General features: G+C 55.8%; 1 protein-coding gene across 3 annotated transcripts in view; it reads right to left on the minus strand.

Moving 5' to 3' along the window:
* Positions 1-618: 618 nt before the first annotated feature.
* The window catches only part of LCK (LCK proto-oncogene, Src family tyrosine kinase), a 40,541-nt gene continuing 15,328 nt past the window's right edge, over positions 619-25,831 (minus strand). For 2 of the 3 annotated variants that reach the window (XM_073317718.1, XM_073317717.1), the window contains exons 2-13: positions 18,681-18,787; positions 18,209-18,290; positions 17,005-17,095; positions 16,405-16,503; positions 16,009-16,112; positions 15,180-15,329; positions 13,838-13,990; positions 9,544-9,723; positions 6,450-6,526; positions 5,646-5,799; positions 2,706-2,837; positions 619-2,458 (exon numbers count right to left, since the gene is read on the minus strand). In XM_073317718.1, the coding sequence (XP_073173819.1) occupies positions 2,256-2,458; positions 2,706-2,837; positions 5,646-5,799; positions 6,450-6,526; positions 9,544-9,723; positions 13,838-13,990; positions 15,180-15,329; positions 16,009-16,112; positions 16,405-16,503; positions 17,005-17,095; positions 18,209-18,290; positions 18,681-18,782 (1,527 nt within the window). In that variant the 5' untranslated portion in view covers positions 18,783-18,787 and the 3' untranslated portion in view covers positions 619-2,255. Of the gene's footprint in view, positions 2,459-2,705; positions 2,838-5,645; positions 5,800-6,449; positions 6,527-9,543; positions 9,724-13,837; positions 13,991-15,179; positions 15,330-16,008; positions 16,113-16,404; positions 16,504-17,004; positions 17,096-18,208; positions 18,291-18,680; positions 18,788-21,683; positions 21,782-25,831 lie in introns of those variants that run through there. The other variant, XM_073317716.1, reaches the window with a different exon arrangement.

Here is a 25,831-nt window from a genome sequence, read left to right on the forward strand (position 1 = left end):
TTCTTTTATTGCTTTAATGTGCTTTCGCTGGAATGCTTTTACCTTAAGAATAAATGTGCTTGCTTAGCTGGAACTGGGTGGTAACTTACACCTCTGGGCAATACACTGGGCATAGCCTCTAAAGAGAAAGCAAAGCACAGGCGCTGTCTTTCTAGGCAGACCGGCTTGCTGGGAATTTGACATGGTAAACCAGGGGACCGTGTAGCATTAAAATCCCTGGTTAGGAAGGAGTGAGGCACGGCTCTCCGCCCAAGAGACACGACAACTGGGAGCTGGAAGCCTAACGTGGACCATGAATGGGGACTACTGGTGCAGCTATCCTGAAACTGGATACCAGCGCCCCCTTACTGGGTACTCACCCTGCCAGGAGCTAAGCCAAGTGCACCCCTTGCCCCCTGAGAAATGCTGCCTCAGATCCCCCTCCTCACCAAGTGCCCTGACCTCCTATTGGGCCTGGCTTAGGGCCCAATCCTGCAAGTTCCCTGTTGGGCTTCCCCTGTGAGGTTCTGAGAAGGAGAGCCAGTAGCCCACCCTCAGCTCTGTATACACACAATGCCAAGTTAGGATGAGCGGCTCCCCTCCCCACCCCCGCCAGAGTAGAGGAAGCAGGCTCCATTTCAAAGGTGTTTATTTACTGAAAATCAAAGAGCAACATAAGACAGGGCTTTAAAGTACCATGGGAAATAAAAGAGTCCTGCACAGGCTGGTTATTCAGGGTGGCTCGTTCCTAAAACAGGGATTTGGGAGGGTTGCTCTCAAATAAGCCTTTTGTGAGACTATGCAGAACCCCTGATGGTAGGGATGGGTCCAGACTAGAGCCAACACCTGCCAGGTCAAATTCTGAGCCCACTTTTGGATCTAAATGTTGTGGTTTGAACCTGTCGCTATCGACTTTCCAGAACACTAATGTCACATTCAACAGTGCAGAGAAACCAGAAGAGCTTTTGCCTCTGCAACTCCTGCCGGTTGAAACAGCCTTCTGCATCTCTCCACACCTCTGTGACTCACCAGATCCCTTGCAGTCTGGGCTGAAATCCTCTCCTTTTCCTCCTGTGTGGTCATTCCTCTCTCCCTTGGCTAAAATGTTTGAACTGGGTGACTGCATTACCAAACTTTCTAAACGGTTCTGGGACCCATTGTGTGCGACAGGCACTGGTCAGAGACCAGCCGTGTGGTTTCAGAGTGAAAATGAGCAAGCGAGCAGGGCAGAGAGTGGCTGCTTCACGGGTACTGGGACAAATAGACCTGGGCAGTGGTGTCCCAGAGACAGCCTGGCTCTGGTGTGAAGAGGTTTTTGCCTCTGATACATTGCACAAGGGGGCCCTGCGTCCCCTTGGAGCAGCTGTGGCGAATGCAGCGATTTGTGTGCCTTGATCACAGCCCTGTGCGTGAACTGTTCTGTCACAAGGCTGGCAGAACCCCTTGGCACGGATACACCATCCATCTTCACTGGGGAAAGAAAACGCACCAGGGAAATCCTGCATTGGGAACCCATGGGTAGGGATGGCAGGGACATGAGGTGCTCCACATTGCAGCTCTCCGAGCCTCTCATGCTGGAAGATCAGTGCTGATAAGGGATTCTTTGGGTCCAGTGCAATTTGTGGTGGGTTCTGAGCGTTACCCGTAGCCTGGGGCTGCAAGAGAACTTGGCTTCTGCATCGTACTGGGCCAAAACGAGGATTTTAGTTGCCAGAGATATGGGTCTGAATGTTTACAGTGCAGCTCTGTGTGTGTGTGCACTGCATGTCCGTGTGTGTCTGTACCGTGTGGGTGTGTCTACACGCCTAAGCCTTTGTGTGCATCTGCACAGCTGAATATTTGTGTGTTTATGGCCCGGGTGCACACAGAGATGCACACACATATCGGGTACGTGTGCATTGAGTGAGCCCATATGCGGTGCGGTGGGCATACATGTGTGCCCACGGCGTTTGTGTGGGTGCTCTAGCATGTGTGTACCTGCACACGCAGCTCAGGTAGAAAACTCGCAGCCCTCTGGGTCACGCAGCTCTTTTGTCAGCACTCACAAAACACACATCACCTGTGCTCTGAGAATCAAGAAGAATCAGCTGCATGAGCGTGAGCTCCAGAAACACGTAAACACCTTCACTGTCGTGAGGGGGAGAGACGAGTTTCTGCCAGGGTTAGGCTGTGATCCAAAGGCCCGGGCCTGAGTCTCTGAGGAGCGAATGTACAGGGACCATTCCCCCCTGCACATCCCAAAGTGAGGACGCCGCCAACCCTGGCTCAGGGTCTCGTCACGGCTGCTGCTGGTACTGGCCCTCTGTGGCAGTGAAAAAGTCCTCAAGAACGCTCTTCATGTACTCAAAGGTGGGGCGCTCCTCTGGGCTCTCCTTCCAGCAGTGCATCATCAGTCCATACAGCTCCTCTGGGCAGTTGTCGGGCTGAGGCATTCGGTAACCGCGCTCCAAGTTCTGTATCACTTCTGGATTAGTCATCCCTGTGGTCACAACACACAGCCCTGAATTAGGAACCAGCCAAGTCAGGGTGCAATTTACATACCACAGGGCTGGGAGCCCTTCCCCACAGCCTGTGATCCTGCACTCTTCCCTGCTGCACCTCTGACTGATCCAATCTGGGACTGGAGTAGCTGGGCGTGTCCCCGAGATAGTGAGGGACTTACTATTTTTCCAACTTTATGCACAGTGTACGTACAGGTACACACACACACGCTGTGAAGTCCTGACCTGGATAAGGGATCCGGCCGTAGGTGACAATCTCAGTCAGGAGGATTCCAAATGACCAAACATCAGACTTGATGGTGAATGTCCCATAATTAATGGCTTCTGGTGCTGTCCACTTAATGGGGAACTTGGCTCCTGAAATACGAAAGGGGATTTAAAAAATAAAAGGTTAAGGCTGACCTGGGACCTTCCCTACCTGCCCTCATCACTTACACCTTCTCCCGTTGCTTAGACTCATCCCCTTCCTTCCCCATCACTGCCCATCTCAGAGATGTATCAGCACACTCAATGTCTTTTGGGAGCCTCCCGATGCCTTGGGCAGCCCATGCTCGGGGCAGCAATTGGGAGAGTGGTTGGTTGTTGTTTCAATTCCCATCCCCACTCAGCCTGCTGGGGCAGGAAACACAGAATCCCCAGATCCAACACCCACAGCCACCCCTGGAAAATCTCTGACAATATTCACAGGAATCAAAGACCCGCCGCAAAAGGCCCCTAACTGGATTCTACACTGGCACTGTCCAAGGTTTTATTATTTGGAAGCACCATTCTCATTTGTCCAGAATGCAAGGTTATGGGCAGTTTTATCCATTTCTACAGAAGCCACCATTCCAGCCATCAGTAAAGAAAAGCTTTAATCCAGGGGATGCCTGAGCAGTGCCCTTGTCAAGGTGTTATGCCGGGATTTTAGCTTGCAGACAACTAACTACAAGCTAACTAGCTATAGATCCCTGCACTGTTCCATCAGGCTGGCTGACTCATTCCATGCTCCCAGCTTTCTACACTGGGCTCGTGCCAGGGTTTGTGACCCACACACTCACTACTGTCAGAGCCAATCCAGAACCAGCGATGGTCCCAAGCTGGAAGGAGAAACTGAGAGGCCTAAAGGCCACAGGAAACCCATGGAGACTGACTTTGTAACCAAGTGAAACAAACTGAAAGACACGCTCTTCTTCTCTGCACAAAGTGTAAAGGTGTGGCCCCGAGCCAGCGCGAATGCTGTGCCTATCCTCGGAGAAAGGAAGGAGGAGGTGGAAAGAGGGTCATGCCTGAGCCAATGAATCACACAAGGACCCAGGGTATAAAAACCTGCTTTGGCACTGAGAAAGATGCCTAGACACATCTCACAGACTGCTGATGTGCAGACTTGGGCGTCATCTGCACATCTCATCACGGCCCCAGAGTTACTGAAACTGACCTGAGCGATGGAGCCAGCCTGCCCAACCCTAGAACAGATGCCAACTCTGGCCTTTTAGTGCTGGCTGTTCCTGCATGAGCCACCAGAGAGGGCTCTAATCCTACAGGACTGATGTGAGTTACAGGGCAATCAATGTCTGGAGGAGCAGCCCCTCCGCTCTAGAGAGGTTATAAATGTTTTCCCCTGCTGCTCTCGCTGGCTTTGGAGAGCAGGGGGCAACCAGGCTGTTCTCTCCATGTGTGTGTAGGTCCCTTACTGAAGAAAACAGTCGTGACCCCATAACCTGTAAAGATCCTGCTCTCACACTGGGAGGGGCTGCCTCTAGCCCTTCTCCCCCATGCCCCACAGAGCTCCTCGCACCCCATCCCACATGAGGAGGGGCTGAGTCCAGACCTCAAACCCCCTCTGCTCCCTGCTGAGCTCCCCCCACAGCCTACCATGAGTGGGGGGTTGTCTCTGCACCCCTGAATCCCTTTCCCTCGCACTTCAGTTATACCAGAACATTTGAGCAGAGCCTCCTGCCCATCCTGGCCAGTGCGAGGTCTCAGCCCTGTTCCCGGATCTGGGAGACGCCAGCCTGTTTCTACCAGAGATGTTCTCTGGCGCACAATGCTCCAGCTGAAGCAGCTCCAGGTCCCAGCTCACCTCTGCAGGACCCACCCCCCAGGCCCAGCTCAGGCTGCAGCATCCTGTGCGGCTCGGGCTCACCAAGAGCTGCAAAGAGCTCAGATACACAGGGGCGACAGGTTACTTGTGGTGGGCTCCCACTTCCTCGCTGGGCTGGGATGTTACTGCGAGGCTGTGGGTGTCTATATTCAGCCTGCTGCTGGTCTCCCCCCTGCAGGAGGAGAGACACCGAGAGATGTGTCAGGCCGGCATCCTGCCACGAGCTAGAGTTTCCAATGCTACATGGGCGGGTGGCGGGGGAAGAGGTTCACTGCAGCTCACCCTCTGTGCAAGGCATTCACGAGCAGTGATCAGTGCCTTAGCCGGTAACCTCGTGCATCCCTCAAACACTTTCCACAGCAGAGGAGCCCAACCTAGAGCCGCACAGTCTCACTGAAATGCAGCCGCCCAGAAGGTGGAGGGTAGTCACGTGGAGCAAAACCCTGACTCGCAAGAAGTGCCCTGGGGTCTTTAATATCCAGGCAGAGAAGAGGATTTCTAGATTCCCCCCTCTCCGATGACCCACCCAGGGTAAACGGCATGAAATCCTATTGCTGTCAATGGTAGATATTAGTCAGCTCTAGAGGGGTTTGAACTCACGGCTGCAGAAGCCTGTTTCAAACCTGGCCACCAGTGAATGCTCCTGTTTAGGAGGAGCTGGGGGGATTCCCTCATCCCTCCAGCTCCTCCAGATCCTCCTCCCAATCCTGCTCCCCCAGGGCAGAACCAGGGCGATCAGGGAGGTGTGAAATCCACCCCGCTCCTCTGATCACCCAGCAGAGGAGCGGTGCTGCAGGAGGGGGAAGACAGCAGCAGCGAGGGGCTCCATGGGGGCAGGAGACCCCCCTAAACTGGAACTGGAGGATCAGATTGAGAGAGAAGCTGGGGCAATTGTCCCTGCAACCTTTCAGTGGGCACATCAAACACAACACCGCTGCCCTGCTGCAAGGGCCCATTCCAGCCTTGGGAGCTCTGCCCCCCTGCTGTCACGGCCCACACCTGCCCAGGAAACCCCACCACCCTGCTTCCCAGAGAGGGGCACCCCAGCTGGCAGGGTGGAGCGGGGGAGGTGGCGGACGCACCCTCCCGGGCTGTGTACTCATTGTCCTCGATGAGCCGAGCCAGCCCGAAGTCAGCGATCTTACAGCAGAGGGTCTCTGACACCAGGATGTTGGCAGCTCGCAGGTCGCGGTGGATGTAATTCTTCTCCTCAATGAAGGCCATTCCCTCTGCGATCTGGGGAGGTGGGGCACAGAGGGGCCGTTACACATGGCAGGGGAGACTGAGGCTCTGCTCCTGCAATCTCAGTTCCAGCCCCACCTCGTTGCTCGGGCCTCAGCTAGTCAAGCATCTCCTGCAGATCTCAGGGCCGGGGGCCATGTGGTGGCAGGTGTGGGGGGCAGAGGAGAAGGAAAGACACAGAGGGAAAATTCCTTCTCCGCTGGATATGGGGGGTGGGGGGCTTACTGACAGTAAACCTGAGGGAGTGATGGCTGCTGGGGCTAGCACTGGGTGCAGGGCAGACAGGTGCTGGACAAACTCCTTCCGCCCCAATGCTGCCCATCCCTCTCGGTTCTAACCAGCAGGCCCTTGCTCTTCCTGTCCTGCCCCACCCCACAGCTCTGCCGATGCCCCTCAATCCCGACACGCAGCCCCCGTCACTGTCCAGCCTCTCAGTCATGATGAAGTATGTCAGAATGTAGGGTTCTCCATGGATGGGCCCATCCATTCCCAGGGTATCAGGCTGAGACTCTCTCTCATCACCTGAGCACAAAGCCCTAGGGAACATTAACCCCCTGTGCCCCTGGAGACAGACTCTGCCAGCTTGTCCCCAGCCCGGCACCATCCCTACCCGGTTCCCACCTCCTGGCGCTCCCCCTCCTCACCTGTGCTGCCATATCCAGCAATTTGTTAATGGTGAGTCCGATTCCTTCGGGGGTCTTGAGAAAATCCACCAGGCTCCCTGCAACAGGACCAGCCCCAGTCAATGCTAGCCCTGCCCGGAGGGCAGCCCTCTTGGGAACCAGCTCGGCCACCCTCAGACCCAGCACCAGACAGTCTCCGTCCATCAGGGCAGGGCTTCTCAAAGGTGCGAGGCCTCTATTTGGCCTGGGTTGTTCAGACAGGGGCAGGGACTGATTTGCTAAAACACAACCTGGCCCAGCTGGATGAACAATGAGCCAGTGCAGGACCAGACTGGGTTGGGTTCACGGGGTGGGGAAGGAGGTTATTGCTCCCTTTGCTGGTTTGTCATCATGTGATTTCCCTGTGAACCCATGAGCTTGCCCCCTATAAACCCCTCCCCCCCCATTGCTCCACAATCAATTCACACACACAGGCAGCGGTGAGCTGGAGCCGGTTCGCACTGGTTCGCTAAAACCAGTTGTTAAATTTAGAAGCCCTTTGAGAACCGGTTGTTCCCTTTGAGAACCGGTTGTTCCGCGAGGGGGAACCGGTTCTAAAAGGGCTTCTAAATTCAACTGGCCCAAAGTGGCGCCTTAGGCGCCGACTCCATGGGTGCTCCAGCCTTGGAGCACCCAAGGGGAAAATTTGGTGGGTGCAGAGCACCCACCGGCAGCTCCCCGCCCCGCGCCCAGCCCACCTCCACGCCCCGCTCTGTTTCTCTGCCCCGCCAGGCTTCCCACAAATCAGCTGTTCGCGCGGGAAGCTGGGGGGGCTGAGAAGCAGGCGGTGGCTTCCCGCTCAGGCCCAGGGAGCAGAGGTGAGCTGGGGAGGACACAAGGAGGGCTGCCCGCGCTGCAGCAGGTAACCCGGGGGGGAAGGGGGGGCACAGCAGGTAACCCGGGGGGGGCGTGCAGGGGAACCGCTCCCCACCCCAGCTCACCTCTGCCTCCCTCGGCCTGAGCGCAAAGCTGCCGCCTGCTTCTCAGCCCTCCCCAGCTTCCTGCCGCGGGTGATTCGCGGGAAGCCGGGGGACGGGGGGGGGGGAAGTGGAGAAGCAGAGTGGGGCGGTGGGTTCAGGGGAGGAGGCGGAGCGGAGGTGAGCTGGGGCCGGGCGCAGGACGGGGAGCTGCCAGTGGGGTTTCTGCACCCACCAAATTTTCCCCATGGGGGCTCCACCCCCGGAGCACCCCCAGAGTCGGCGCCTAAGGCACCACTTTTGATGTGATCAGTGGGGGGAGCGGCCACTCCCCCTGTTCCCCCCATAGCTATGCTCCCCTGCCCCTAGGAGCCAGAGGGACCTGCTGGATGCTTCCTGGGAGCTGCCCCAGGTAAGCACTGCCAGGACTCCCCACCTCACCCCCCGGCAGGTGCCTCTAGCTCTTAGGGGTGGGGTGGGCACCCACTACAGTGGCCCACAAGACCCTCCTGCCCGGTTCTGGGGGCAGTCAGGGGACAGGGGAGGGGGGTGGATGGGGCAGGGGTCCTGAGGCAGGGGGCATCAAGGAACACAGGGGGGTGGATGTGGCAGGAGTCCCGGGGGACGGAGGTGGGCAACAACCCCCTCGTGGGGTGAGGAGGGAACCGGTTGTTAAGATTTTGGCAGCTCATCACTGCACACAGGCACCATGCAGTGTGAAGCACCCCCATAACGACAGACCTGGGACCCTCTGAGAAACATTCCCCAAGGACCCCTATAAGCCCCCATCGTCCCATGGGAGGATCATACTGAGAAATCAACTCCTTGCAAACTTCTTGAGCAACATGACCCAAGTCTAGAAATAGACCTGAACAACCCTGGAGTTGGCTGGGTGGCCTGGGTCCCATCAGCCTTTCTGCTCAATAGCCAAACATAACAGACAGGCGCGTTTCCTCTGGCAGAGCCGCCAGCTCTCAGAGGAAGGGAGCGTGACTCTGCTATGGAGCCGGCGAGACAGAGAAGGGCCATGCTGAACCCCCTGGATGTGTCCCTTGTGACTCTTGCTTAGCAGCCCTCTGAACTGGACTCCTGCCTTCTATGACACTCTTGCCAGGAAGCTCACAGCTCTGCTGAAGTTGGCACGGAGTGGAGGCAAGCAGGAAAGGGAGAGCTGTCTGTAGGTCTCTGTCTCTCCCTATCCCATCCAGCCGGCCTCCCTCCTCCTCTGCCAGGATTAGTTTGTCCAGGTTCACTGTCACACCCTCTGGATAATGGAGGTCGTGACCCAAACCCACTGCTCTTGGCTCTCAGAGCAGGCAAAGGAAATGAAAGGCTGCGTGAGACAATATGCAGCGCCTGCCGGCAGGACTAGAATAGCCCTAGCGCCACGAGCCCAGGGTGGTTTCCTGTCTCATTAGTAATGAGACAGGGGAACGCCAGGCTCAGGGTCAGCTCTCCAAGGGAATGGGGAGTTCAGATGGAGCCCAGTTCTAGGGGAAAAAGCAGGACAGGGCAATTAAGAGGCTTTGCAGTAACAGTGCCCCTCTTGGGGCCGCTTCCACCACGCAGCGCTCTGCAAACAACTAGCAGTTAAGCGCCAAACCCTGTCATCACTAGCTGACTGCCATCATCCCCATACTAAGGCTGGGGAAACTGAGGCACGGGGTGTTGGAGTGACTCACCCAAGGTCACACAGTGAGTAAGTGGCAGGGCTGGGAACAGAACCCAGGCGTCCTGGCTCCTGAGTCTGCTCTAACAGCTGGACCACACTTCTGCCCTATTCAGTCTCTCATTGGAGTAGCCTTTGGTGGGTGGGGGGGTCACTGGGAATCGAGCAAGAGCCGTAGGCACCTCCAAGCTGAGCACAAGCCTGGAGGAAGGGACGGAAGCCTCTGGATGAGCCCATAGGGCTTTACCGGCCTCCCCCAGGCCTAGTTCTCTGCTCTGGGCTCCCTGCCAGTTCTTGCTGCAGATGCTCCTCAGCTGAAGCTCTCTGCACAAAGCAGGAGGGTAGCAGGAGCTGCAGGGGTACCGGCTGGTGGATCTCCCCAAACTGACGGCAGCCCCTCATCAGGCCGGGCTGGGCCTGGCTCCCCACCCTACAAGGCTCCTGGGGAGTGCACGGCTAGGGATGGCAGGGCAGCTCCCGGCGGGTTCACCTTTCTCCATGTACTCCGTGATGATGTAGATGGGCTCCTGGGTCACCACGGCGTAGAGCCGCACCAGCTTGCGGTGCTGCAGGCTCTTCATGAGGTTGGCTTCTGCCAGGAAGGCGCTGGGGGACATGCTGCCCTGCTTCAGATTCTTAATGGCCACCTTGGTGTGACCGTTATAGTAACCTGCAGAGAGATGGGGCAGGGGGCAAGGAGGGAGAGGAGGCCCGTGTTACCGCAGTGAGTGGCTAGCACAATCCTCCTGCCACTACACTGTCAGCCTGGGGCCCAGCCGGCACTGCTGGGAGGGAGCTCACAACAGCGGAGACTTGGGTCCAATCCATCCCTGGTGTGACTCCATTGACTTGCCTTCCCCCAAGGGAGCTCACACAGCAGGGGTCCTATACAGCAGTGAGTGGGGGGGGCGTTGGAGACACAAAGACCACTCAGCCCCTCCAATCTGTGCCCAGAGAGAGGAAACAGCAGGTACAAAGCGACTGTTGCAGACGGCGTCCATAGGGCACCGTGCGTGGGAGTTACGCAGCTTCGTGATCAGCACTTACTCCCCTGGGGGGAATCTGTAGTCACACTTCAACCCGGGGGCAGGGGGGTTACTCATGGTTCTTGGTCAACAAGAGAGACGAAGCCGCGGGGGTCTGACCTTTGACACCCTGCCCTTCAGAGCCAAAAGCTCCTGGACCGGGGTAGCTAGTGGGGTGTTAACCCTACCTCTCCCCCGCACCCCTGTTCCCAACAGCCATCTCCGGCGGGGCCCTCAGTCCTCGCCCCCACCCTGCAAACCCCTCCTGGGCTAGGCTGCAGAAACGGAGCACACAGGGGCAGGGCAGCCCAGCAGGACCCATGCCACTGTCTGACCCAACAGTCAAGGGGACGCAGAGTGGGGAGGGCCCGAGAGAGAGAGGAGCTTGTGCCCATTGCAATGGCAGGTTCAATCTATGCGTTATGGTGCTGCAACAGGACCCCCTGCCACCCTGCACCATGGCAGCCCCTCCCTTCCGGCCAGGGGAGAGGACGCCAGCCACAGCGGGGGCTGAAGAGCCTTGCAGGGTGTTCCTCGCTGGCATGGGGAGGGACAGACGAGCTCAGGCACCAGGCCCGCTCTAGGTGTCTGAAGGAAGCCCCCACCACAAGGTGCCAGGGTGAGACAGGAGACTGTGCCCTCCTGCTCTCCCTCCAGCTGCCACAGCACCGGGCGGTTTCACGATTTGCTCTTTTTGTCACAGCGCAGCTCAGAGACACAAGCCCTCGGAGCAGCAGCTGGTCCCGGATACCAGAGCGACAGCCACAACAAGGGCTTTTCTGATGCGCACGATTCTTATCAGTGCGGTACAAAACTGCCAACAGCTCCTATGCCAGGCGGCGCTCCTCATGCCCAGAACACAGAGCCAGGCCCTGGATGCACGCACTCTCCACACCCCGCCTGGGACCGGGCAGCCCAAACCCAAAGGAAGTTGGGTTCTCTGTCTGAGCACTGAGACCCAGGCCTGTCTCCACTAGCGCCTGGCATGAGGCCAGGGCGGGAGTGGAGTGGGAAGAGGCTGGGGAGACATTGAGCCTGATTGTCAGTTACTTGGTTGGGGCAGGAGTGGAAGGTGGGATAGAAGTGGCATTAAGATATCTTTGCGCTCCGCATATTCTGGGCAGTGCAGGGGTCTACCTGGCTCCTGGTGTAAGATAGAGCAGCCTCTGGACTGCTCTAGCTTACGTTTTCCTTCCCTTTGGTCCCTGGGAAGCAGGTAATAGCTGCCGTGCAGTGTACTCCAGCCACGCCCTGATCCACTCCCTCTACCAGGGGCTAGGTTAGGACCCTTATCCATCTCTATGCCAGCCGAGGGCTATTTCCACCCCCTTTTCACCAGGGCAGTACAAAAGGCCTCAGGGGAAGGTCTGTGAAGAGGAGGGGAGAGAAGCTAGGGAGTGCTGAGCAGATCCAGGGCCCACTCAGAGACTGAAGCCAGAACTCAGGTGCTTTGAGGTCCAGCTCCCACGTGGCTCTGTGCTGCCGTGTGCTGTCCTGGATTATTTGCCTGGCAGCCTTTGGACGCTGGATGAGAAATGCCCCCAGACAGGAAGCTCCACTGTCTGGGTAGTGCTGGCTGCTGTATACCTAGAAATCCCTGGGCCACGCTGAATTTCCCTTGAAAGCTGAAGTCCCTGGAGCACGACTGCCGTGGCTTTCCACTGGGGGCTGCAGCAATCGTAGTGGGGAGTGACGCCCTGGGAGTGTTAGCCAGACTGACCCCTGGGGTCATGCCCCCGGCATATACCCCCTGGAGTGCCAGCCACCCTGCACACCACAGGAGCACCGAGGCCGACGGGCCCTGTTTGCTAGTGCAGCCTCGCGAGAGCCGAGCTTTGCAGCTGTGCACTGGGGCGGGGGTTGCAGGCACTGGGCCAGAGCACCCGGGGCGAGAGAAGAAGGATGCAGGCCTGGCCTGCCTTGCTGGCCAGTGATAATGGCACCACCCCTCCCTTCCTCTTCTTGGCAGCCAGTGGGGCCGGGGTTAGGGGTGAGCCAAAAGTAAAGCAGCAGGCAGGACAAGTAGAGAGTGTGGGGGGAACCCAGCCACATGGAGGGAACTGTGGCCACCTCCCTCCCTGGCACCAAAGGCCTGGTGATGGGCAGGGCCGGGTGAGACACGTCCCTCAGCAGGCCCTGTCCCCCCCTCCCTTTGCATCCCACTTGGGACGCAGCTGGGCCTCTGTCCAGTGCAGCCTCGTCTGTGAGTGAGAAGCCAAAGGAAAGGGGAACAGACACCTTGGCTGGGCCTGGGAGCCAGTCTCTGGGCAAGTCTCTGCTCCCTTGTACTGCTGAGCCCCAAGGTCTGTTTCTGCCTCTTTTCACCCTGGGCCAGCCCGTCGCCCTGGCGGGAGCGGGAAGAAGCTGCACTGAGCTTGGGAGCTGGGCTCGTGAATCAGGGCTGGCTTTGTCCCTGGGAGGGACTGGCAGCCCCTATTTACCCACAGGACAGGCACAGCCCCGGGCTGGGGGAAGGGACGGCTTCCCCCTCATCCTGGTCCCCTGCCCATGGGCCTCAACCTATCCCACAGGCCAGTTCAGTGCGGGGGGTCCAGCCCCACTGTTCCAATCCCGCTGCACCATGCCCAGGTGCAAATGACAGCATGAGGCACTGGTGAGCCACGCCAAACCGGGCAATTAGCCAGGGGCAAAGAGCCATCTGCTGGGAATGATGTTGGATCCCTACACAGCCGGGCTGGAGTATGTATCCAACCTTGGAGAATCCTCTTACCAGGCCCCTGAGCCTCCCTTCCCCACACCATCCTATGCTGTGTAGGGCAGGAGTCCTCACGTCCATTACACCTACACACTCCTTCCAACCACAGCCCTGGCCCTGCCTGGCAGAGTCTGGCTAACCGTCCAGCACCCATCATCACTGCCCTGGGTGGGGTCGCAAGCCTGCCTCTCCCCAGGGTCTTGGTTCTTGCACCCCCCCAGAAGACAAAGTGCCCGAAGACGGTCCTGGAACAAGTCCTACCCCATCACCTCCTCTCCCTTCTTCCGCTGGCCACAGCCCTGGGGAGAACTTCCTTCCAGGATGCAGATACAAGGAGAGAAGCTGAGTCAGCAATCAGGTGCCCCGAGGAACCGCAACCACAGTGCCAGTCGGATACAGGCAAGAGTGACAGCGGAAGGCAAGGGGGCAGAGAGCCAAGCAGGGGGCCTCCCTTCCGGGCCTCTCCTCGATATTGCTAAATATACTGTAATAAACCCAGGGCCACTAAGGAATGCCTCAGCTGTCACTATTCTGCACCCCCTGGACACCAGCAAGGATGGAACCCTGATCCCCCTGCACCAAAAGCACAGGCCTGCTCGAGCTGCAGGAGACTCTCCATTCCCTACTGGCAGTATAGGGCCTATGACTCACAATCAATGAGTTTTGTTTCCATCCGGCAAAGGGCAGCGGTGCTTATGCACACTAGTCAGTTACAGTATTAAACCCAACCCTTAAATGTAGCTGAGATCCATGTTTATGCACAATGTGACCTCATTGTTTGGAGGCTGGGGGTCCTGCTGTCCTCTCGCCGCACCCCGTGACCCCTCCTCCAGCCCTTGGCTGAAGATGCCTGCAGGCAGCGTTTGGGAGCCTGTCAGGGCCATTCCTAAAAGCCAGCTGGAGAGGGATTCTGCACATAAGCAGACATTCCCCTGGCCATGCCAGGGAGCTGAGCCCACCAGTGCCACTCCACACCCAGTGACTGGCCTGCCTGTCAGCGTCACCCACCTCTTGGCCCGTGTCATGGCTGCTGCTTTACTCACCCATCCAGACCTCTCCGAACTGCCCCGCTCCCAGCTTTTCCACCAGCTTGAGAGTTTCCCGAGGCACCTCCCATTCGTCCTGCCACCAGGGCTTCTGCGGCTTCTGGTTCTGGCAGGGCTTGCCCAGGCGGGTGCATAGTCCATCTGTATTGCCTGCAGGGCGGGGACCAGGGGAGGCAAATCAAGGGGTAAACATGAGCCCGCATGGAAGAGCAAAGGGGGCGCACGCAGGATGGGGCGAGGGAGTGCAGCCATGGCCAGGCACTACACGTGCTGCTCGTCCTGTCAGTGACTCGTGACCAGCTTTTGCGGATCGATTTGTCCAGAGCGAAAGCTCATTCGCCTTCACGAGAGGAGACGAAACACAACTCGGCCTCAGAGACAGACTGCACAGTTCCCCGTCCCAGCCTCTCCCTGCAGGAGGCGCTGTTGGGTATAGGGTTTAGGCCCTGACTCTGGGGCAGTCCACAGCTCCTGGCACCCCAGCCTCTCCCTGCAGGAGGCGCTGTGGGGTATAGGGTTTAGGCCCTGACTCTGGGGCAGTCCACAGCTCCTGGCACCCCAGCCTCTCCCTGCAGGAGGCGCTGTGGGGTATAGGGTTTAGGCCCTGACTCTGGGGCAGTCCACAGCTCCTGGCACCCCAGCCTCTCCCTGCAGGAGGCGCTGTGGGGTATAGGGTTTAGGCCCTGACTCTGGGGCAGTCCACAGCTCCTGGCACCCCAGCCTCTCCCTGCAGGAGGCGCTGTGGGGTATAGGGTTTAGGCCCTGACTCTGGGGCAGTCCACAGCTCCTGGCACCCCAGCCTCTCCCTGCAGGAGGCGCTGTGGGGTATAGGGTTTAGGCCCTGACTCTGGGGCAGTCCACAGCTCCTGGCACCCCAGCCTCTCCCTGCAGGAGGCGCTGTGGGGTATAGGGTTTAGGCCCTGACTCTGGGGCAGTCCACAGCTCCTGGCACCCCAGCCTCTCCCTGCAGGAGGCGCTGTGGGGTATAGGGTTTAGGCCCTGACTCTGGGGCAGTCCACAGCTCCTGGCACCCCAGCCTCTCCCTGCAGGAGGCGCTGTGGGGTATAGGGTTTAGGCCCTGACTCTGGGGCAGTCCACAGCTCCTGGCACCCCAGCCTCTCCCTGCAGGAGGCGCTGTGGGGTATAGGGTTTAGGCCCTGACTCTGGGGCAGTCCACAGCTCCTGGCACCCCAGCCTCTCCCTGCAGGCGGCGCTGTGGGGCGCGGGGGCCGAGAGCTGTTGGGTGTGTCCATGGGAGGTGGAACCGCAGTGGTTCCCGCAGTGATAAGTGGAAGTTTCAGTGCCCACCCCCCTCTCCTCGCAGCGCCCGGGGCCTTACGTGTGTAATACTCCACCAGCTCATGCAGGCTGCTGAAGGTGATGCGAGGGGAGATGTAGTACCCCCCATTGTCCATGTTCCGGATCTTGTAGTGCTTCACCGTCTCGCCTTGGCTTTGGTCGAAGTCCCTCACTGATAGGGAGAAGGAACCTAGCGAGGCCGACATGAAACAAGGAATGAGGCCGCTGCGGGCTTGGTCTCCTTTTCTCCCCTTGAAGACTCCTGCCCCACAGTTCCTGCTCCCCTGCCCACCCTCCCGTAGGGGACTCCCGGAGCAAACCTGGACCGTGCCAGGCACCGGCAGAGGTGCGCCAACATGCTGTAAGAGGCGGCTTCTCTTCAGGCCAATGCTGAGTCCATCGGAGAGATGCCAGGGAATGTTGGCCAATAAAAGGCCAAATCCTTCTCCCACGGCCGTCACCACAGCACCACAACAGTCTTGAGCTCTGGGCTGTTTGTACCATCCCCATAGCCAGGGTAAGACAGTGCAGAATGGCAAGTATCTGCTCCTCTGCTTTATAACCTGAGCAGCTGAATGCCAGGAGGAGGGGAGCATCCCCACACACAGCCCAGGTGTGCAAAAACGCACACACACCCATATAGGAAAAAGTGTGGTACAGTTGTGGGTTTGCTGGGAGGAAGCCCACTGCCAGAGGCCCAGCTGGCACTGTCAGGGCACTGCTATGGGGAAGCTCACGCTGACAGTAGCCTTAGTGGTACAATCAGGCTATTAAAGAATTGGATTGCCCGTAGAGTAGCAGATGGAGTTAACACGGTGCATTCAGAGCACCAGGCAGGCTCAGAGGTGCCAGACACGGACACAGGTTACCTTTGGTGGATTCGCTCTCCCGAATCAGGAAAGAGCCATGCGTGTTCCCGGAGGCCAGGAGCTGTCGCTCAGCGTCCTTCCTGCTGAGGTTTTTGAAGAACCAGCTGCATGGACCAAGACAGAGTTAGTGTCACGCAGGCTCGTGCTCCCCTACCCCATTGCCAGCCCCCACGCCAGCAGAGACCCGACCAAAGATGCCTCGCTGTGCTCCCGAGGAGGACAGGAATCCGGGATCCATTGGGGCTCACGTTGCCCAGTCCCCTCCCCCCCTAAGACCGGGGGCATGTTTCCTAGCGCTGCAGCCAGGCTCAGAGCAAATATGGCCAGGGCTGAGACTTCCCTCTGGGGGCATGGGCTGGGGGGAGAATATTGAACTCAGACGACACATCCACTCACGGTTCCGGCTCCAGGCTGTTCACCCTGGCGACGAAGTTATAAGGAATGTACCCTTCCTGGCCAGTGGTGAGCGATTGGGCCTTCCACCACTCCCCACTCCTGAAACGAGACCAGAAGACAGGCCAGCGTCAGCCCCCCAGTCCTGCTAGGGAGGGACGTTTCCGCTGGCACAGCGGTCTTGGTAGAAAGAGGCCAGTGGGGCCTCAGACTGGCATGGGGAAGATGCTCCCAGCTGGCTGGGAAGGTGGCAGATTGCCTGGTGATGCTGGCTCATTTGAGGGTCGTCCCGCCCCCACTTCTTACCTTATTGTCCAATGGGCGCTTCCCTCTCACTTGTAGCTTATTGCTAGATGCAGCCACATCCCCTTCTCCCTCCCTGAGGCAGGAGTGCAGGGTGCTGAGGGCCCTGCCTGCCTCCAGATCTGGGGTCTCACCAGGAAACTGCAGGCAATCCCCTGGCCGCAGGACCCCTCCCAGGCAGGTGCTCGTCCAGCAGCACTGACCGACCCATAAGCCTGCAAGGCTGGCTGGAGAGAGCATGCTCCAAGTGGCTCTCCAATGCATGGCTTAGTGTGAGTGGGGAAAAGGCAACAGACTTACTCCTCCAGAAGTCGGAGCGTCTCCCCCTTCTGGAGCCCCAGGTCGCCATCGTGAGTTGGTTCATAGTCATACAAAACTACCACTAGTTTATCTGGAAAGAAAAGCAAGAGATCTCTTTAGAGGAGGCTGGACAGAGGCCAGGTGTATCAGGGGCCTGACAGTGACCTGTGGAGCCTTTCACCACCAGGATGCTAGTTTGGCCCCAGCCCCTGTCAATTAACTATTGCCACCTGATGGCTGTTTCGGGGCTTACATGAAATGAGTTTGACAGGGCTCAACCCAGCGTCCAATGAGCGCTAATTGGAAGTCTCTGCAGAACAGTTGTAAAGGCTGGAGCCCGAGAGGTGGCCCCTCTGGGTCAGAGTGGAAGAAGCCTGTGGTTGGGGGCAGAACTGGGGGGAATTCAGAATTTCTGTCCTGTGGGAAATGCCGAGAATTCAAAATCGGGTTCTGCCCTGAACCAGGAGGAAAAGTTGAAATGCCCAGGATTTTTCCTCAAACAATATATTCCACAAATCTTTCATTTCAGCCCTAGGGAAGCATTCCATTTTAGCATTGATCCTTTTTACTGTTAGTTTTATTCTATTATGAATGTGATCATTTCCCACAAAAAAACGTCGATGAAATGGACCCGTTCCCACAAAAGGGTTTGATTTTGTACAATCAGCGTTTGCCAACGGCAAACACATCTGCTGGAACATTTTCAACCTGCCCCAGGAGGGGGTAAAATTTGCACTGGGGCTGTGTGCACAAGAGAGGACTCCATGCTCCATGGGCCGTTGATCAGGCACTGTCCAAGAGCACTCAGTTTAGATCCACACAAGCTAGAGGGAGCACTGAGAGGGGAAGAAAAGCAAAGAGAATGAGAAGAAGAGGAAGAGGACGGGCTCAACTCTCCCATGCACTGCGCCTTACATTGTCTATTACACCCGCACAAAGTGGGAGTAAAAATTCTACCCTCCTTTTGCACGGAAGTGAGTGATGGCACAAGGTGCAGGGCAAGAGAGGGTCCGGCCCAACGTGTCTCTATGAATGGCTAAAGGTGACTTATTGGAAAGACTTCACCTTTGGGAGCCACGTTGCAACCATGCACTTTCTGGGACTAACTCATTTGCACAGAACCCGCTAATGACTCAGAGTCTGGGCAGCTTCCCCAGGACCGGAGACCCCTTTTCCCCTAGCGTTCTGGTCTGCGGGTACCAACCTTGCATAGGAGAGCAGGGCGGAGAAGGAATTTCATAGGACACCAAAGGATCACGCACCTCGGAGCCATTGTGTGTCAGCCTCTGGAGGGAAGAAAAGAGACCAGAGTGAAGGGGATTTCTCTGATTTTCTCTTCTAGAAGGAACTCCCACCCCCGCACCCAGTTTCTTCCAGTCTCCCCCTCACACTGTCCTCTCAGATTCACTTCCTCCCCAGCAAGGCGTTACCAAGGGCTTCCCCTTCCATCTTCCTGAGTGAGGAGTTTCTCTGTGCTTTGGGTTCACAGGGTCCTCCTTAGCTATACAAGACCCCAAATGCTCGGCACTGCGGAGCTGCTGCAAGTCTCAAATATGGCCTCAAGTATGGCCATTTCCTCCAGCAATGCCAGTCCAAAAGAGCATGATCCCTATGAAAGGCCCCCTTCCCCACCCCGATGCTGTGATGAGAGGCGAGCTCTCCCCCATCTCCCTCACCTGGGATTTACTAGCCGGGTCTATGGGGTAATTGCAACGCTCACAGATGTCAATGTTCTCGATCCAGTCTTCGTCATAATCAGAACTGCAACAACAGCCCATGGTCCCTGCAGGAAGAGGGGGACAAGAGCCAGAGGCTGTGAAAAGGGAGGGTCCAGGTCTTCATTCCTCACCCAGAGGGACCTGAACATCCAGGCACAAACCAAATGCAAACGGGCCCATCCCTGGAATGCAGGCAAGTCTCCCCACAAGTAACAGGTCGGGTTGGAATCCAGTCTCCTCCCTGGTTCTAAAGGAGGCCTCAATCGCATCAGACCCCAGAGGGCAGGGAAGAACTAGGTGTTGGCTCCTCCATAGGCACAGGGCTCAGTTGTGGGGCTGAGGCATAGCATGGGGCCATCCCCGACCAGGGGGCATTTAAGGAGGAAATATGCCTCTGGGGCTCCCACCCCTTTCTAGGTTGATGTGTGGTCTTCAGTTGTCACTCAGTGCTTAAGGTACTTGCAATAGCTTTCCTATGCATAACAACAAAAGCTTCCCAGTGCCCCACCCAGCCTCTCTTTCTGGGACGTTCAGCCCTTAAAGGCACAGGCCACTTCCGACACCACAATATGTCACCCCCCCACTGTGAGGAGCAGTCTCTCAAGCTCTCCAGAGCATGACTGTGACCAGCCCTCCTGCAGGATGTGCAAAGGGCTGGGAGAGTCTGTACGTGAGAGACAGCTCCCATCATGGCTGGGGAATTAAACCCAGGACCTCCAAAGCTAAAAGCATGAGTCTTTACAGCTTGAGCTAAAGAGACAACCTCTACAGCAGGTGGCTGCATGGACTCTCAGCCTCTGTGCATCGAGCACAGAGGGGGACAGCATTGACAGGTGGGTTACATGCACGCCCCATACTCTCACACACAGTAATTAGCTCCATCTATCTGAGGAGTGGAGGGGAGTTAATCAATGGTAATATCCTCTTACATTTCAACCGCACATCCCATCCCAAGCAAGGCAAAGTGCTTTACAGACTTCACAGCTTGAGATATTAACTGCTTATTCACTTCTTCACCTGCCACCGCAGAAACGCAGCCATCTCTGGGATGGAACGCAGCCGCCATTTATCAGACCACAGCAACATTGCACAAGAGTTTGGGACAGGAGTGATGGAGCTGGGATTGCAAAGGGAATTGAGAGAGGCCGAACGTAATGATCCACGCTAGAATCTGGCCAGGACGCTGGGAGAAACACCCCTGATCATGCAATCAACACGATCGACTCTTTAATTACCCTAAGCAAGCAGGTCATTGGTGTTATGCCTAAATATAGCACAACAGGGCCCTTAACGCTACGCCAAGCCATTGGCTCAAAGGTGAACAGACTCAGCCTCCTAAAGCACCAGGGTCATTTTCGGTCCCCCTCCAGGTGCTGATCTAGCTTAACCCTGCATAGCCGTGGAGATCGCACAGAAATCACACCCCCAAGGGGCGCAGCTGCAGATTAGCCCCCAGTAACTGTCTGCCATTCAAAGGATCGATGCTGATACAGAGAGCAGTTTATGAACTCCAGCCATTCAGCCCTTGAGAAGCCCATTCCCCATAGAGGAAGAAGACCTGGGAAGACAGAGCAAGACAAGCTGCCCCAGCCAGCAGAACCAGCTAAAGTGCCCAACCTTGGGAATTTGCATCTTCATCCCCTCTCTCAGAGGCCTGATCCTTGCATGCTACTCTCATCGGCGTCCCTGCAGAGCACGGACAATACACAGGCCCGGTGTGAGCTTCACATTCTCTCTGCTGGGGTGACCCCGCTGCTTCATTCGCTCCCGTTTCCAGCTTCCCCATCTGCTAAGGACGGACGAGAGTTACTAGCGGGGGTGTTGTTTGTTCCCAGGCTGTACTCCAAGTCCTTCTGCCCTTTGGGACAAGTTTTCAGCCAAGGCCACGACTTTTGGATGGCTCCTTTTTTTCAGGAGCCCAACTTGAGACCCCAGAGGCGTGATTTTCAGAGGTGCAGAGCACCCACCACTCTCAACGGTTTCAACTCGCATGACCGGTTCCCCGTAATAAAGAATCAGCCAAACGGGCAGAATCGCCCCAGCAAACAGACTAACCTGGGCCCGGCGTTTGAGATCACAAACACTGAAGTGCTCCTGTACTGACATGCCCAGGAGTGTGGGTGGCACATACATACAAACATGTGGTATGCGCAAAACAGCAGGCGGGGGTGTCAGGGACGGGCTGGCAAACGTGGGCCTTGCCAGCGGAAAGCCCCCTTTTCGCATTAGCCGCACAAACCACCTGGAAAGCATAGCCCTCCCACAAACGCTGAGCACAGCATAAATCAGGGTGGGGAATGCCACCCAGTGAGTCAGTCTGGAAAGGTTAGCCCACAGCCACGGAAAAGCCTGGCTTAGGGCATCTCCCTCCTCTGCCTCCCTCGCCATCGGTCTGCCCCTCACAGCACCGAGCAGCCCCAACTCCCTTTGAAATCTGTGAAGGGTGAGAGAGTCCCGAACTCACAGGCGCTGGGCCTGAGTGATTTGGTGCTGAGGGGCCTTGCCTGTCTCTGAGGCTTTACCTTTAATTGTGACGGTGTCAGGTCCTGGAGAAACGCAGAAGCTAAGATGAGAGGTGGCTCTTTTAATAGCGACTGTCGGCTTCATTCATTTCAGGTGATCGTGTAATGGGCGCTGCAGGGGGAGAGCCCCGAGGCATACAGCTCTGCCATGCCTGCAACGGCCTGGTAATGTTCTCTGGGGATAGGGAACGATGGCCCAGAGAAACTAAGTGACTTGCCAGAGGTCACACAGGGCATCTGTGGCAGAGCAGGGAATCAAATCTGTGTCTCCCTAGTCCTAAGTTAGTGCCCTAACCATGAGAGCCGCCTTTCTCTCTCAGTGCTTGCACCTTGTGGGACCATTTGCACCTTGCATATAACCTTGTCTCTAGTGATATGAGAACCTCTCCTCTTGCCCCCTGGAACAGCCTGCTTGTATCTCACCATCTCATCAACTCACCATATGTTTTCCATTCCTCCTCTGAACACATGTCGTTTAGCCCTGGCTCCTGCGCCTTGATTTCCTTCTCCCTCTGCTTTAATTTGAAAAGGACAAAGTCCTCTTAAAGCTAGTCAGGGTATGTCTACACTGCCCACATTACAGCATGACCGCAGCGCCGTGGCGTGGGCAGGCTCGACGCGCTTTATCGCCGGGGGGAGAGCTCTCCCAGCGATAAAACCCCCCCACCCCGGACGAGCGGGGGCAGCTTTACCACCGGGAGTGCATCTCCCAGCGATACAGCGCTGTCTCTACCAGTGCTTTTCAGCGCTAAGGGCTTGGCCACGCTGGCTCTTTACAGCGTGACGACTTTCTTGCTAAGGGGTGTGAAAAAACACCCCCCCCGAGCGCTGCAAGTTTCAGCGCTGTAAAGCGCCAGTGTGGACCGTGCCCCGGCGCTGGGAGCTATTCCCCTCCTGGAGGTGGTTTTTTTATCTCCCAGCGCTGGTGCTGCGACTACACAAGCCATGGTAAAGCGGCAGTGGTTTAATGTTGCCAGTGAAGACGTGCCCTAAAACTTCTGTCGCTCAGGGGGGTGTTTTTTCCACGCCCCTGAATGACAAAAGTTTTAGCGCTGAAAGTGGCAGTGTAGACACAGCCATAGTTTGTAAGAACGAGTTCACAGCAGTAGCAGGTAAGGCACCAGCCCCTGAGCCCCCCCGACATTTGGTATAGTGTGAAACGCACAAAGGGAACAAGCTGAGAAGCTTGATTCTCAACATCTACCAATGTGATATATGCCATCACGTACCAGCAATCCCCCTCTGCCATGTACATTGGCCAAACCGGACAGTCTCTACGCAAAAGAATAAATGGACACAAATCAGACGTCAAGAATGGAAACATTCAAAAACCAGTAGGAGAGCACTTCAATCTCCCTGGACACTCAATAACAGACTTAAAAATGGCCTGTCTTCAACAAAAAAATTTCAGAAACAGGCTCCAATGAGAAACTGCAGAACTGGAATTAATTTGCAAACTGGACACCATCAAATTAGGCCTGAATAAAGACTGGGAGTGGATGGGTCACTACAAAAAGTAATTTTCCCTCTGCTAATATTCACACCTTCTTGTCAACTGTTGGAAATGGCCGACGTCCACCTTGATTGCACTGGCCTCGTTAGCACTACAAAAGTAATTTTCCCACTCTTGATATTCGCCCCTTTTTGTCAACTGTTGCGAATAGGCCACTTCCACCTTAATTGAATTGGCCTCGTTTAGCACTGACCCCCCAACTGGTAAGGCAACTCCCATCTTTTCATGTGCTGTATATATATATATACTGCTTACTGTATTTTTCACTCCAGGCATCTGATGAAGTGAGTTTTAGCCCACAAAAGCTTCTGCTGAAATAAATGTGTTAGTCTCTAAGGTGCCACAAGGACTCCTCATTGTTTTTTCAGTCAAACTGGTTTCACACCAGCATAGTTGGGGATTGGTCCTGCTTTGAGCAGGGGGTTCTGACTAGATGACCTCCTGAGGTCCCTTCCAACCCTGATATTCTATGATTCTATGATTCTATAGTTCCTTCTATTTGCATCATCCGGGGTGAAAAACCAGGCCCAAAGAATTATTTTCTCTCGAGCATGTTTCATCTCTACTAAGCTTAGACTTTGCTTGTAACAGCAGTGGGGGGAAAGTGTTTAGACTGAAATGTGGCTTTTGACATTGAGAGTTTCCCTTTAACTTCACGCTGGCATTATTTAAGTTGGCAAAGTATTTAGGGCTGGAGCAGCCGGGCAGGCACTTCAGCCGGAGTAGCGCCACTATCAGCCAATTTCAATATTGTCAGTCGCGAGCGTTCCAAAATCATGAATCGGGCTGCTAAATAGCATGAGATTTGCTTCAAATCATGTGGTTTTTCTCTTTGCCTTTTGGGTTTCTGAGCCTTTCGGGATTTTTTTCTGCAACCGTGAGAACTAGAAACTTACCATTTTTGTTTGTTTGTTTTTAATGAAACCTGAGATCCTCATGTCATATCAGGATTTCCCAACCTGGGACTTTAAGAACACTAAATATCACGTGAGTCGAGATAAAATTGTAGGGGTTGGCCACATTGCAATTGACACCAGCTGAGGCTCTGACCTGTGAACTGGTTTTTCTCAGGCTATGCTCTGGGTCCCTGTGTGTTCGGATCAATTTGTCAAAAGTGGTCACTTACGTTGGAAGCTTCCTTTCTTGGGAACCCAACTGGAGACACCTGGGGCCAGATATTTAGCACCCACAACTGGAATGACGTCAATGGGAGCTGAGTGTACTCAACACCAGGACCCAGGTGTCTCCGGCTGGGGTACTCACAATCAGAGGCTGCTTTTGAAAATGCTAACCTTGATCTGTTATCAGCGAGTGCGTCTGTTCTAAAACAAAGTGGTGCAGCTGGTGTGCGTAGCTCATCTGTAATTGTTCCCCCCCCCCGCCTCCGTGCAGTCCCGTGCTAATGTCTGTTTAAGCAGGCAGCAGACAGGCACAAGGAGGTGGCTTTTCAAAGGCACAAACAACAGTTAAGCACCCAATGCTCAGCAACTTTCAATGGGACCCAGACGCCTACTTGTCTTTTGTGTTCTCAAAAATCTCCCCCCAACATATGTAGGTGAAAAGATGGGAAACTGGCTGAAATGGGCTGAGCTGGTACGAAGAATTCTGTATCTCGGGCGCTTAGCTGGAGGGTCTTGCTCACATGCTCAGGGCCTAATTGATCATCATATTCAAGGTCAAGAAGGAATTTCCCCCGAGGTCAGATTGGCAGGGACCTTGGGGGTTTTTCATCTTCCTCTACAGCATGGGGTGTGGGGTGCTTGCCAGGATTACCTGGGTATATCTCACTTAATCAATTTCCTGCCGTGGCGGAAGCCTTGGGGATTGGTTCACCTTGGTCCCTCCTGTTCTCTGCCTGTGGCACCCAGCAGCTTGGTCTCCTGAGGGCTGTAATACCTTGGGTGGGATTCTGGCGGCGGAGTGGCTATCTGGTGTTTAAAGGCCCATGATATACAGGAATAGAGAGAAGACAGTCTACTAGTGCCTCCCGGCCTGAAACTCTCTGACTATGGAAACTCCAGTTTTACAGCCCCAGTGTAATTGTGCTGCAGAGAAGGGTAACAAGGTATAAAGGGTTAATTAGAACGGAAAAGAATAATTAATAAAACTAGGAAGCTCCTGTCTTGTCGGCCGGGGGCCCTACCCAAGGCCTATTGAAATTAACTGGAGTCTTTCCATTGACTTCATTGGAGATCAGACCACAGATGATGGGGAATGTTTAACGCCCATCTGAATCCATGGGAAAGCAAGAGATTTTCCAAGCTGTCAGCTAAGTTCTACTAAATCAATAATGGAGGCAGAAATAAATATATTTTTTCTCTCTTTTGGTTCTTTTCAAAGGGTTTGGTCCATTTTAAATGCTCCACGTTTGCTTTGTGGGGAGAAATGATCAAACTTGCCACTGAGCAAAGCCTCCTGCTTTTGAATAAATCACAAAATCATAGAAATGTCGGGCTGGAAGGGACCTCGAGAAATCATCTTACCCAGCCCCCCTGTGCTGAGACAGGACCTAGTAAACCTAGACCAGGGATTGGCAACCTTTGGCATGCGGCCCATCAGGGAAAGCCGCTGGCAGGCCAGGCCGGTTTGTTTACCTGCAGCGTCCGCAGGTTCGGCCGATCGCAGGTCCCACTGGCCGCGGTTTGTCCCAGGCCAATGGGGGCTGTGGGAAGCGGCGTGGGCTGAGGGATGCGCTGTCCACCACTTCCCACAGCCCCCATTGGCCTAGAACGGTGAACCGCAGCCAGTGGGAGCTGCGATAGGCCAAACCTGTGGACACTGCAGGTAAACAAACCATCCCGGCCCGCCAGCGGATTTCCCTGATGGGCCGCATGCCAAAGGTTGCCGATCCCTGGCCTAGACCATCCCTGACAAGTGTTTTGGACACCAGTTCTTAAAAACCTCCAATGATGGAGTTTCCACAATCGCTCTTGGAAGCCTATTCCAGAGCTTAACTACCCCTACAGTTAGAAAGTTTTTTCCTAATATCTAACCTAAATCTCCCTTGCTGCCAATTAAGCCCATAACTTCTTGTCCTACTTTCTTGTCCTACCTTCAGAACAATTGATCACAGT

Source organism: Lepidochelys kempii, chromosome 19 (assembly GCF_965140265.1).
Source record: "Lepidochelys kempii isolate rLepKem1 chromosome 19, rLepKem1.hap2, whole genome shotgun sequence".
Lineage (NCBI taxonomy): Eukaryota > Metazoa > Chordata > Testudines > Cheloniidae > Lepidochelys > Lepidochelys kempii.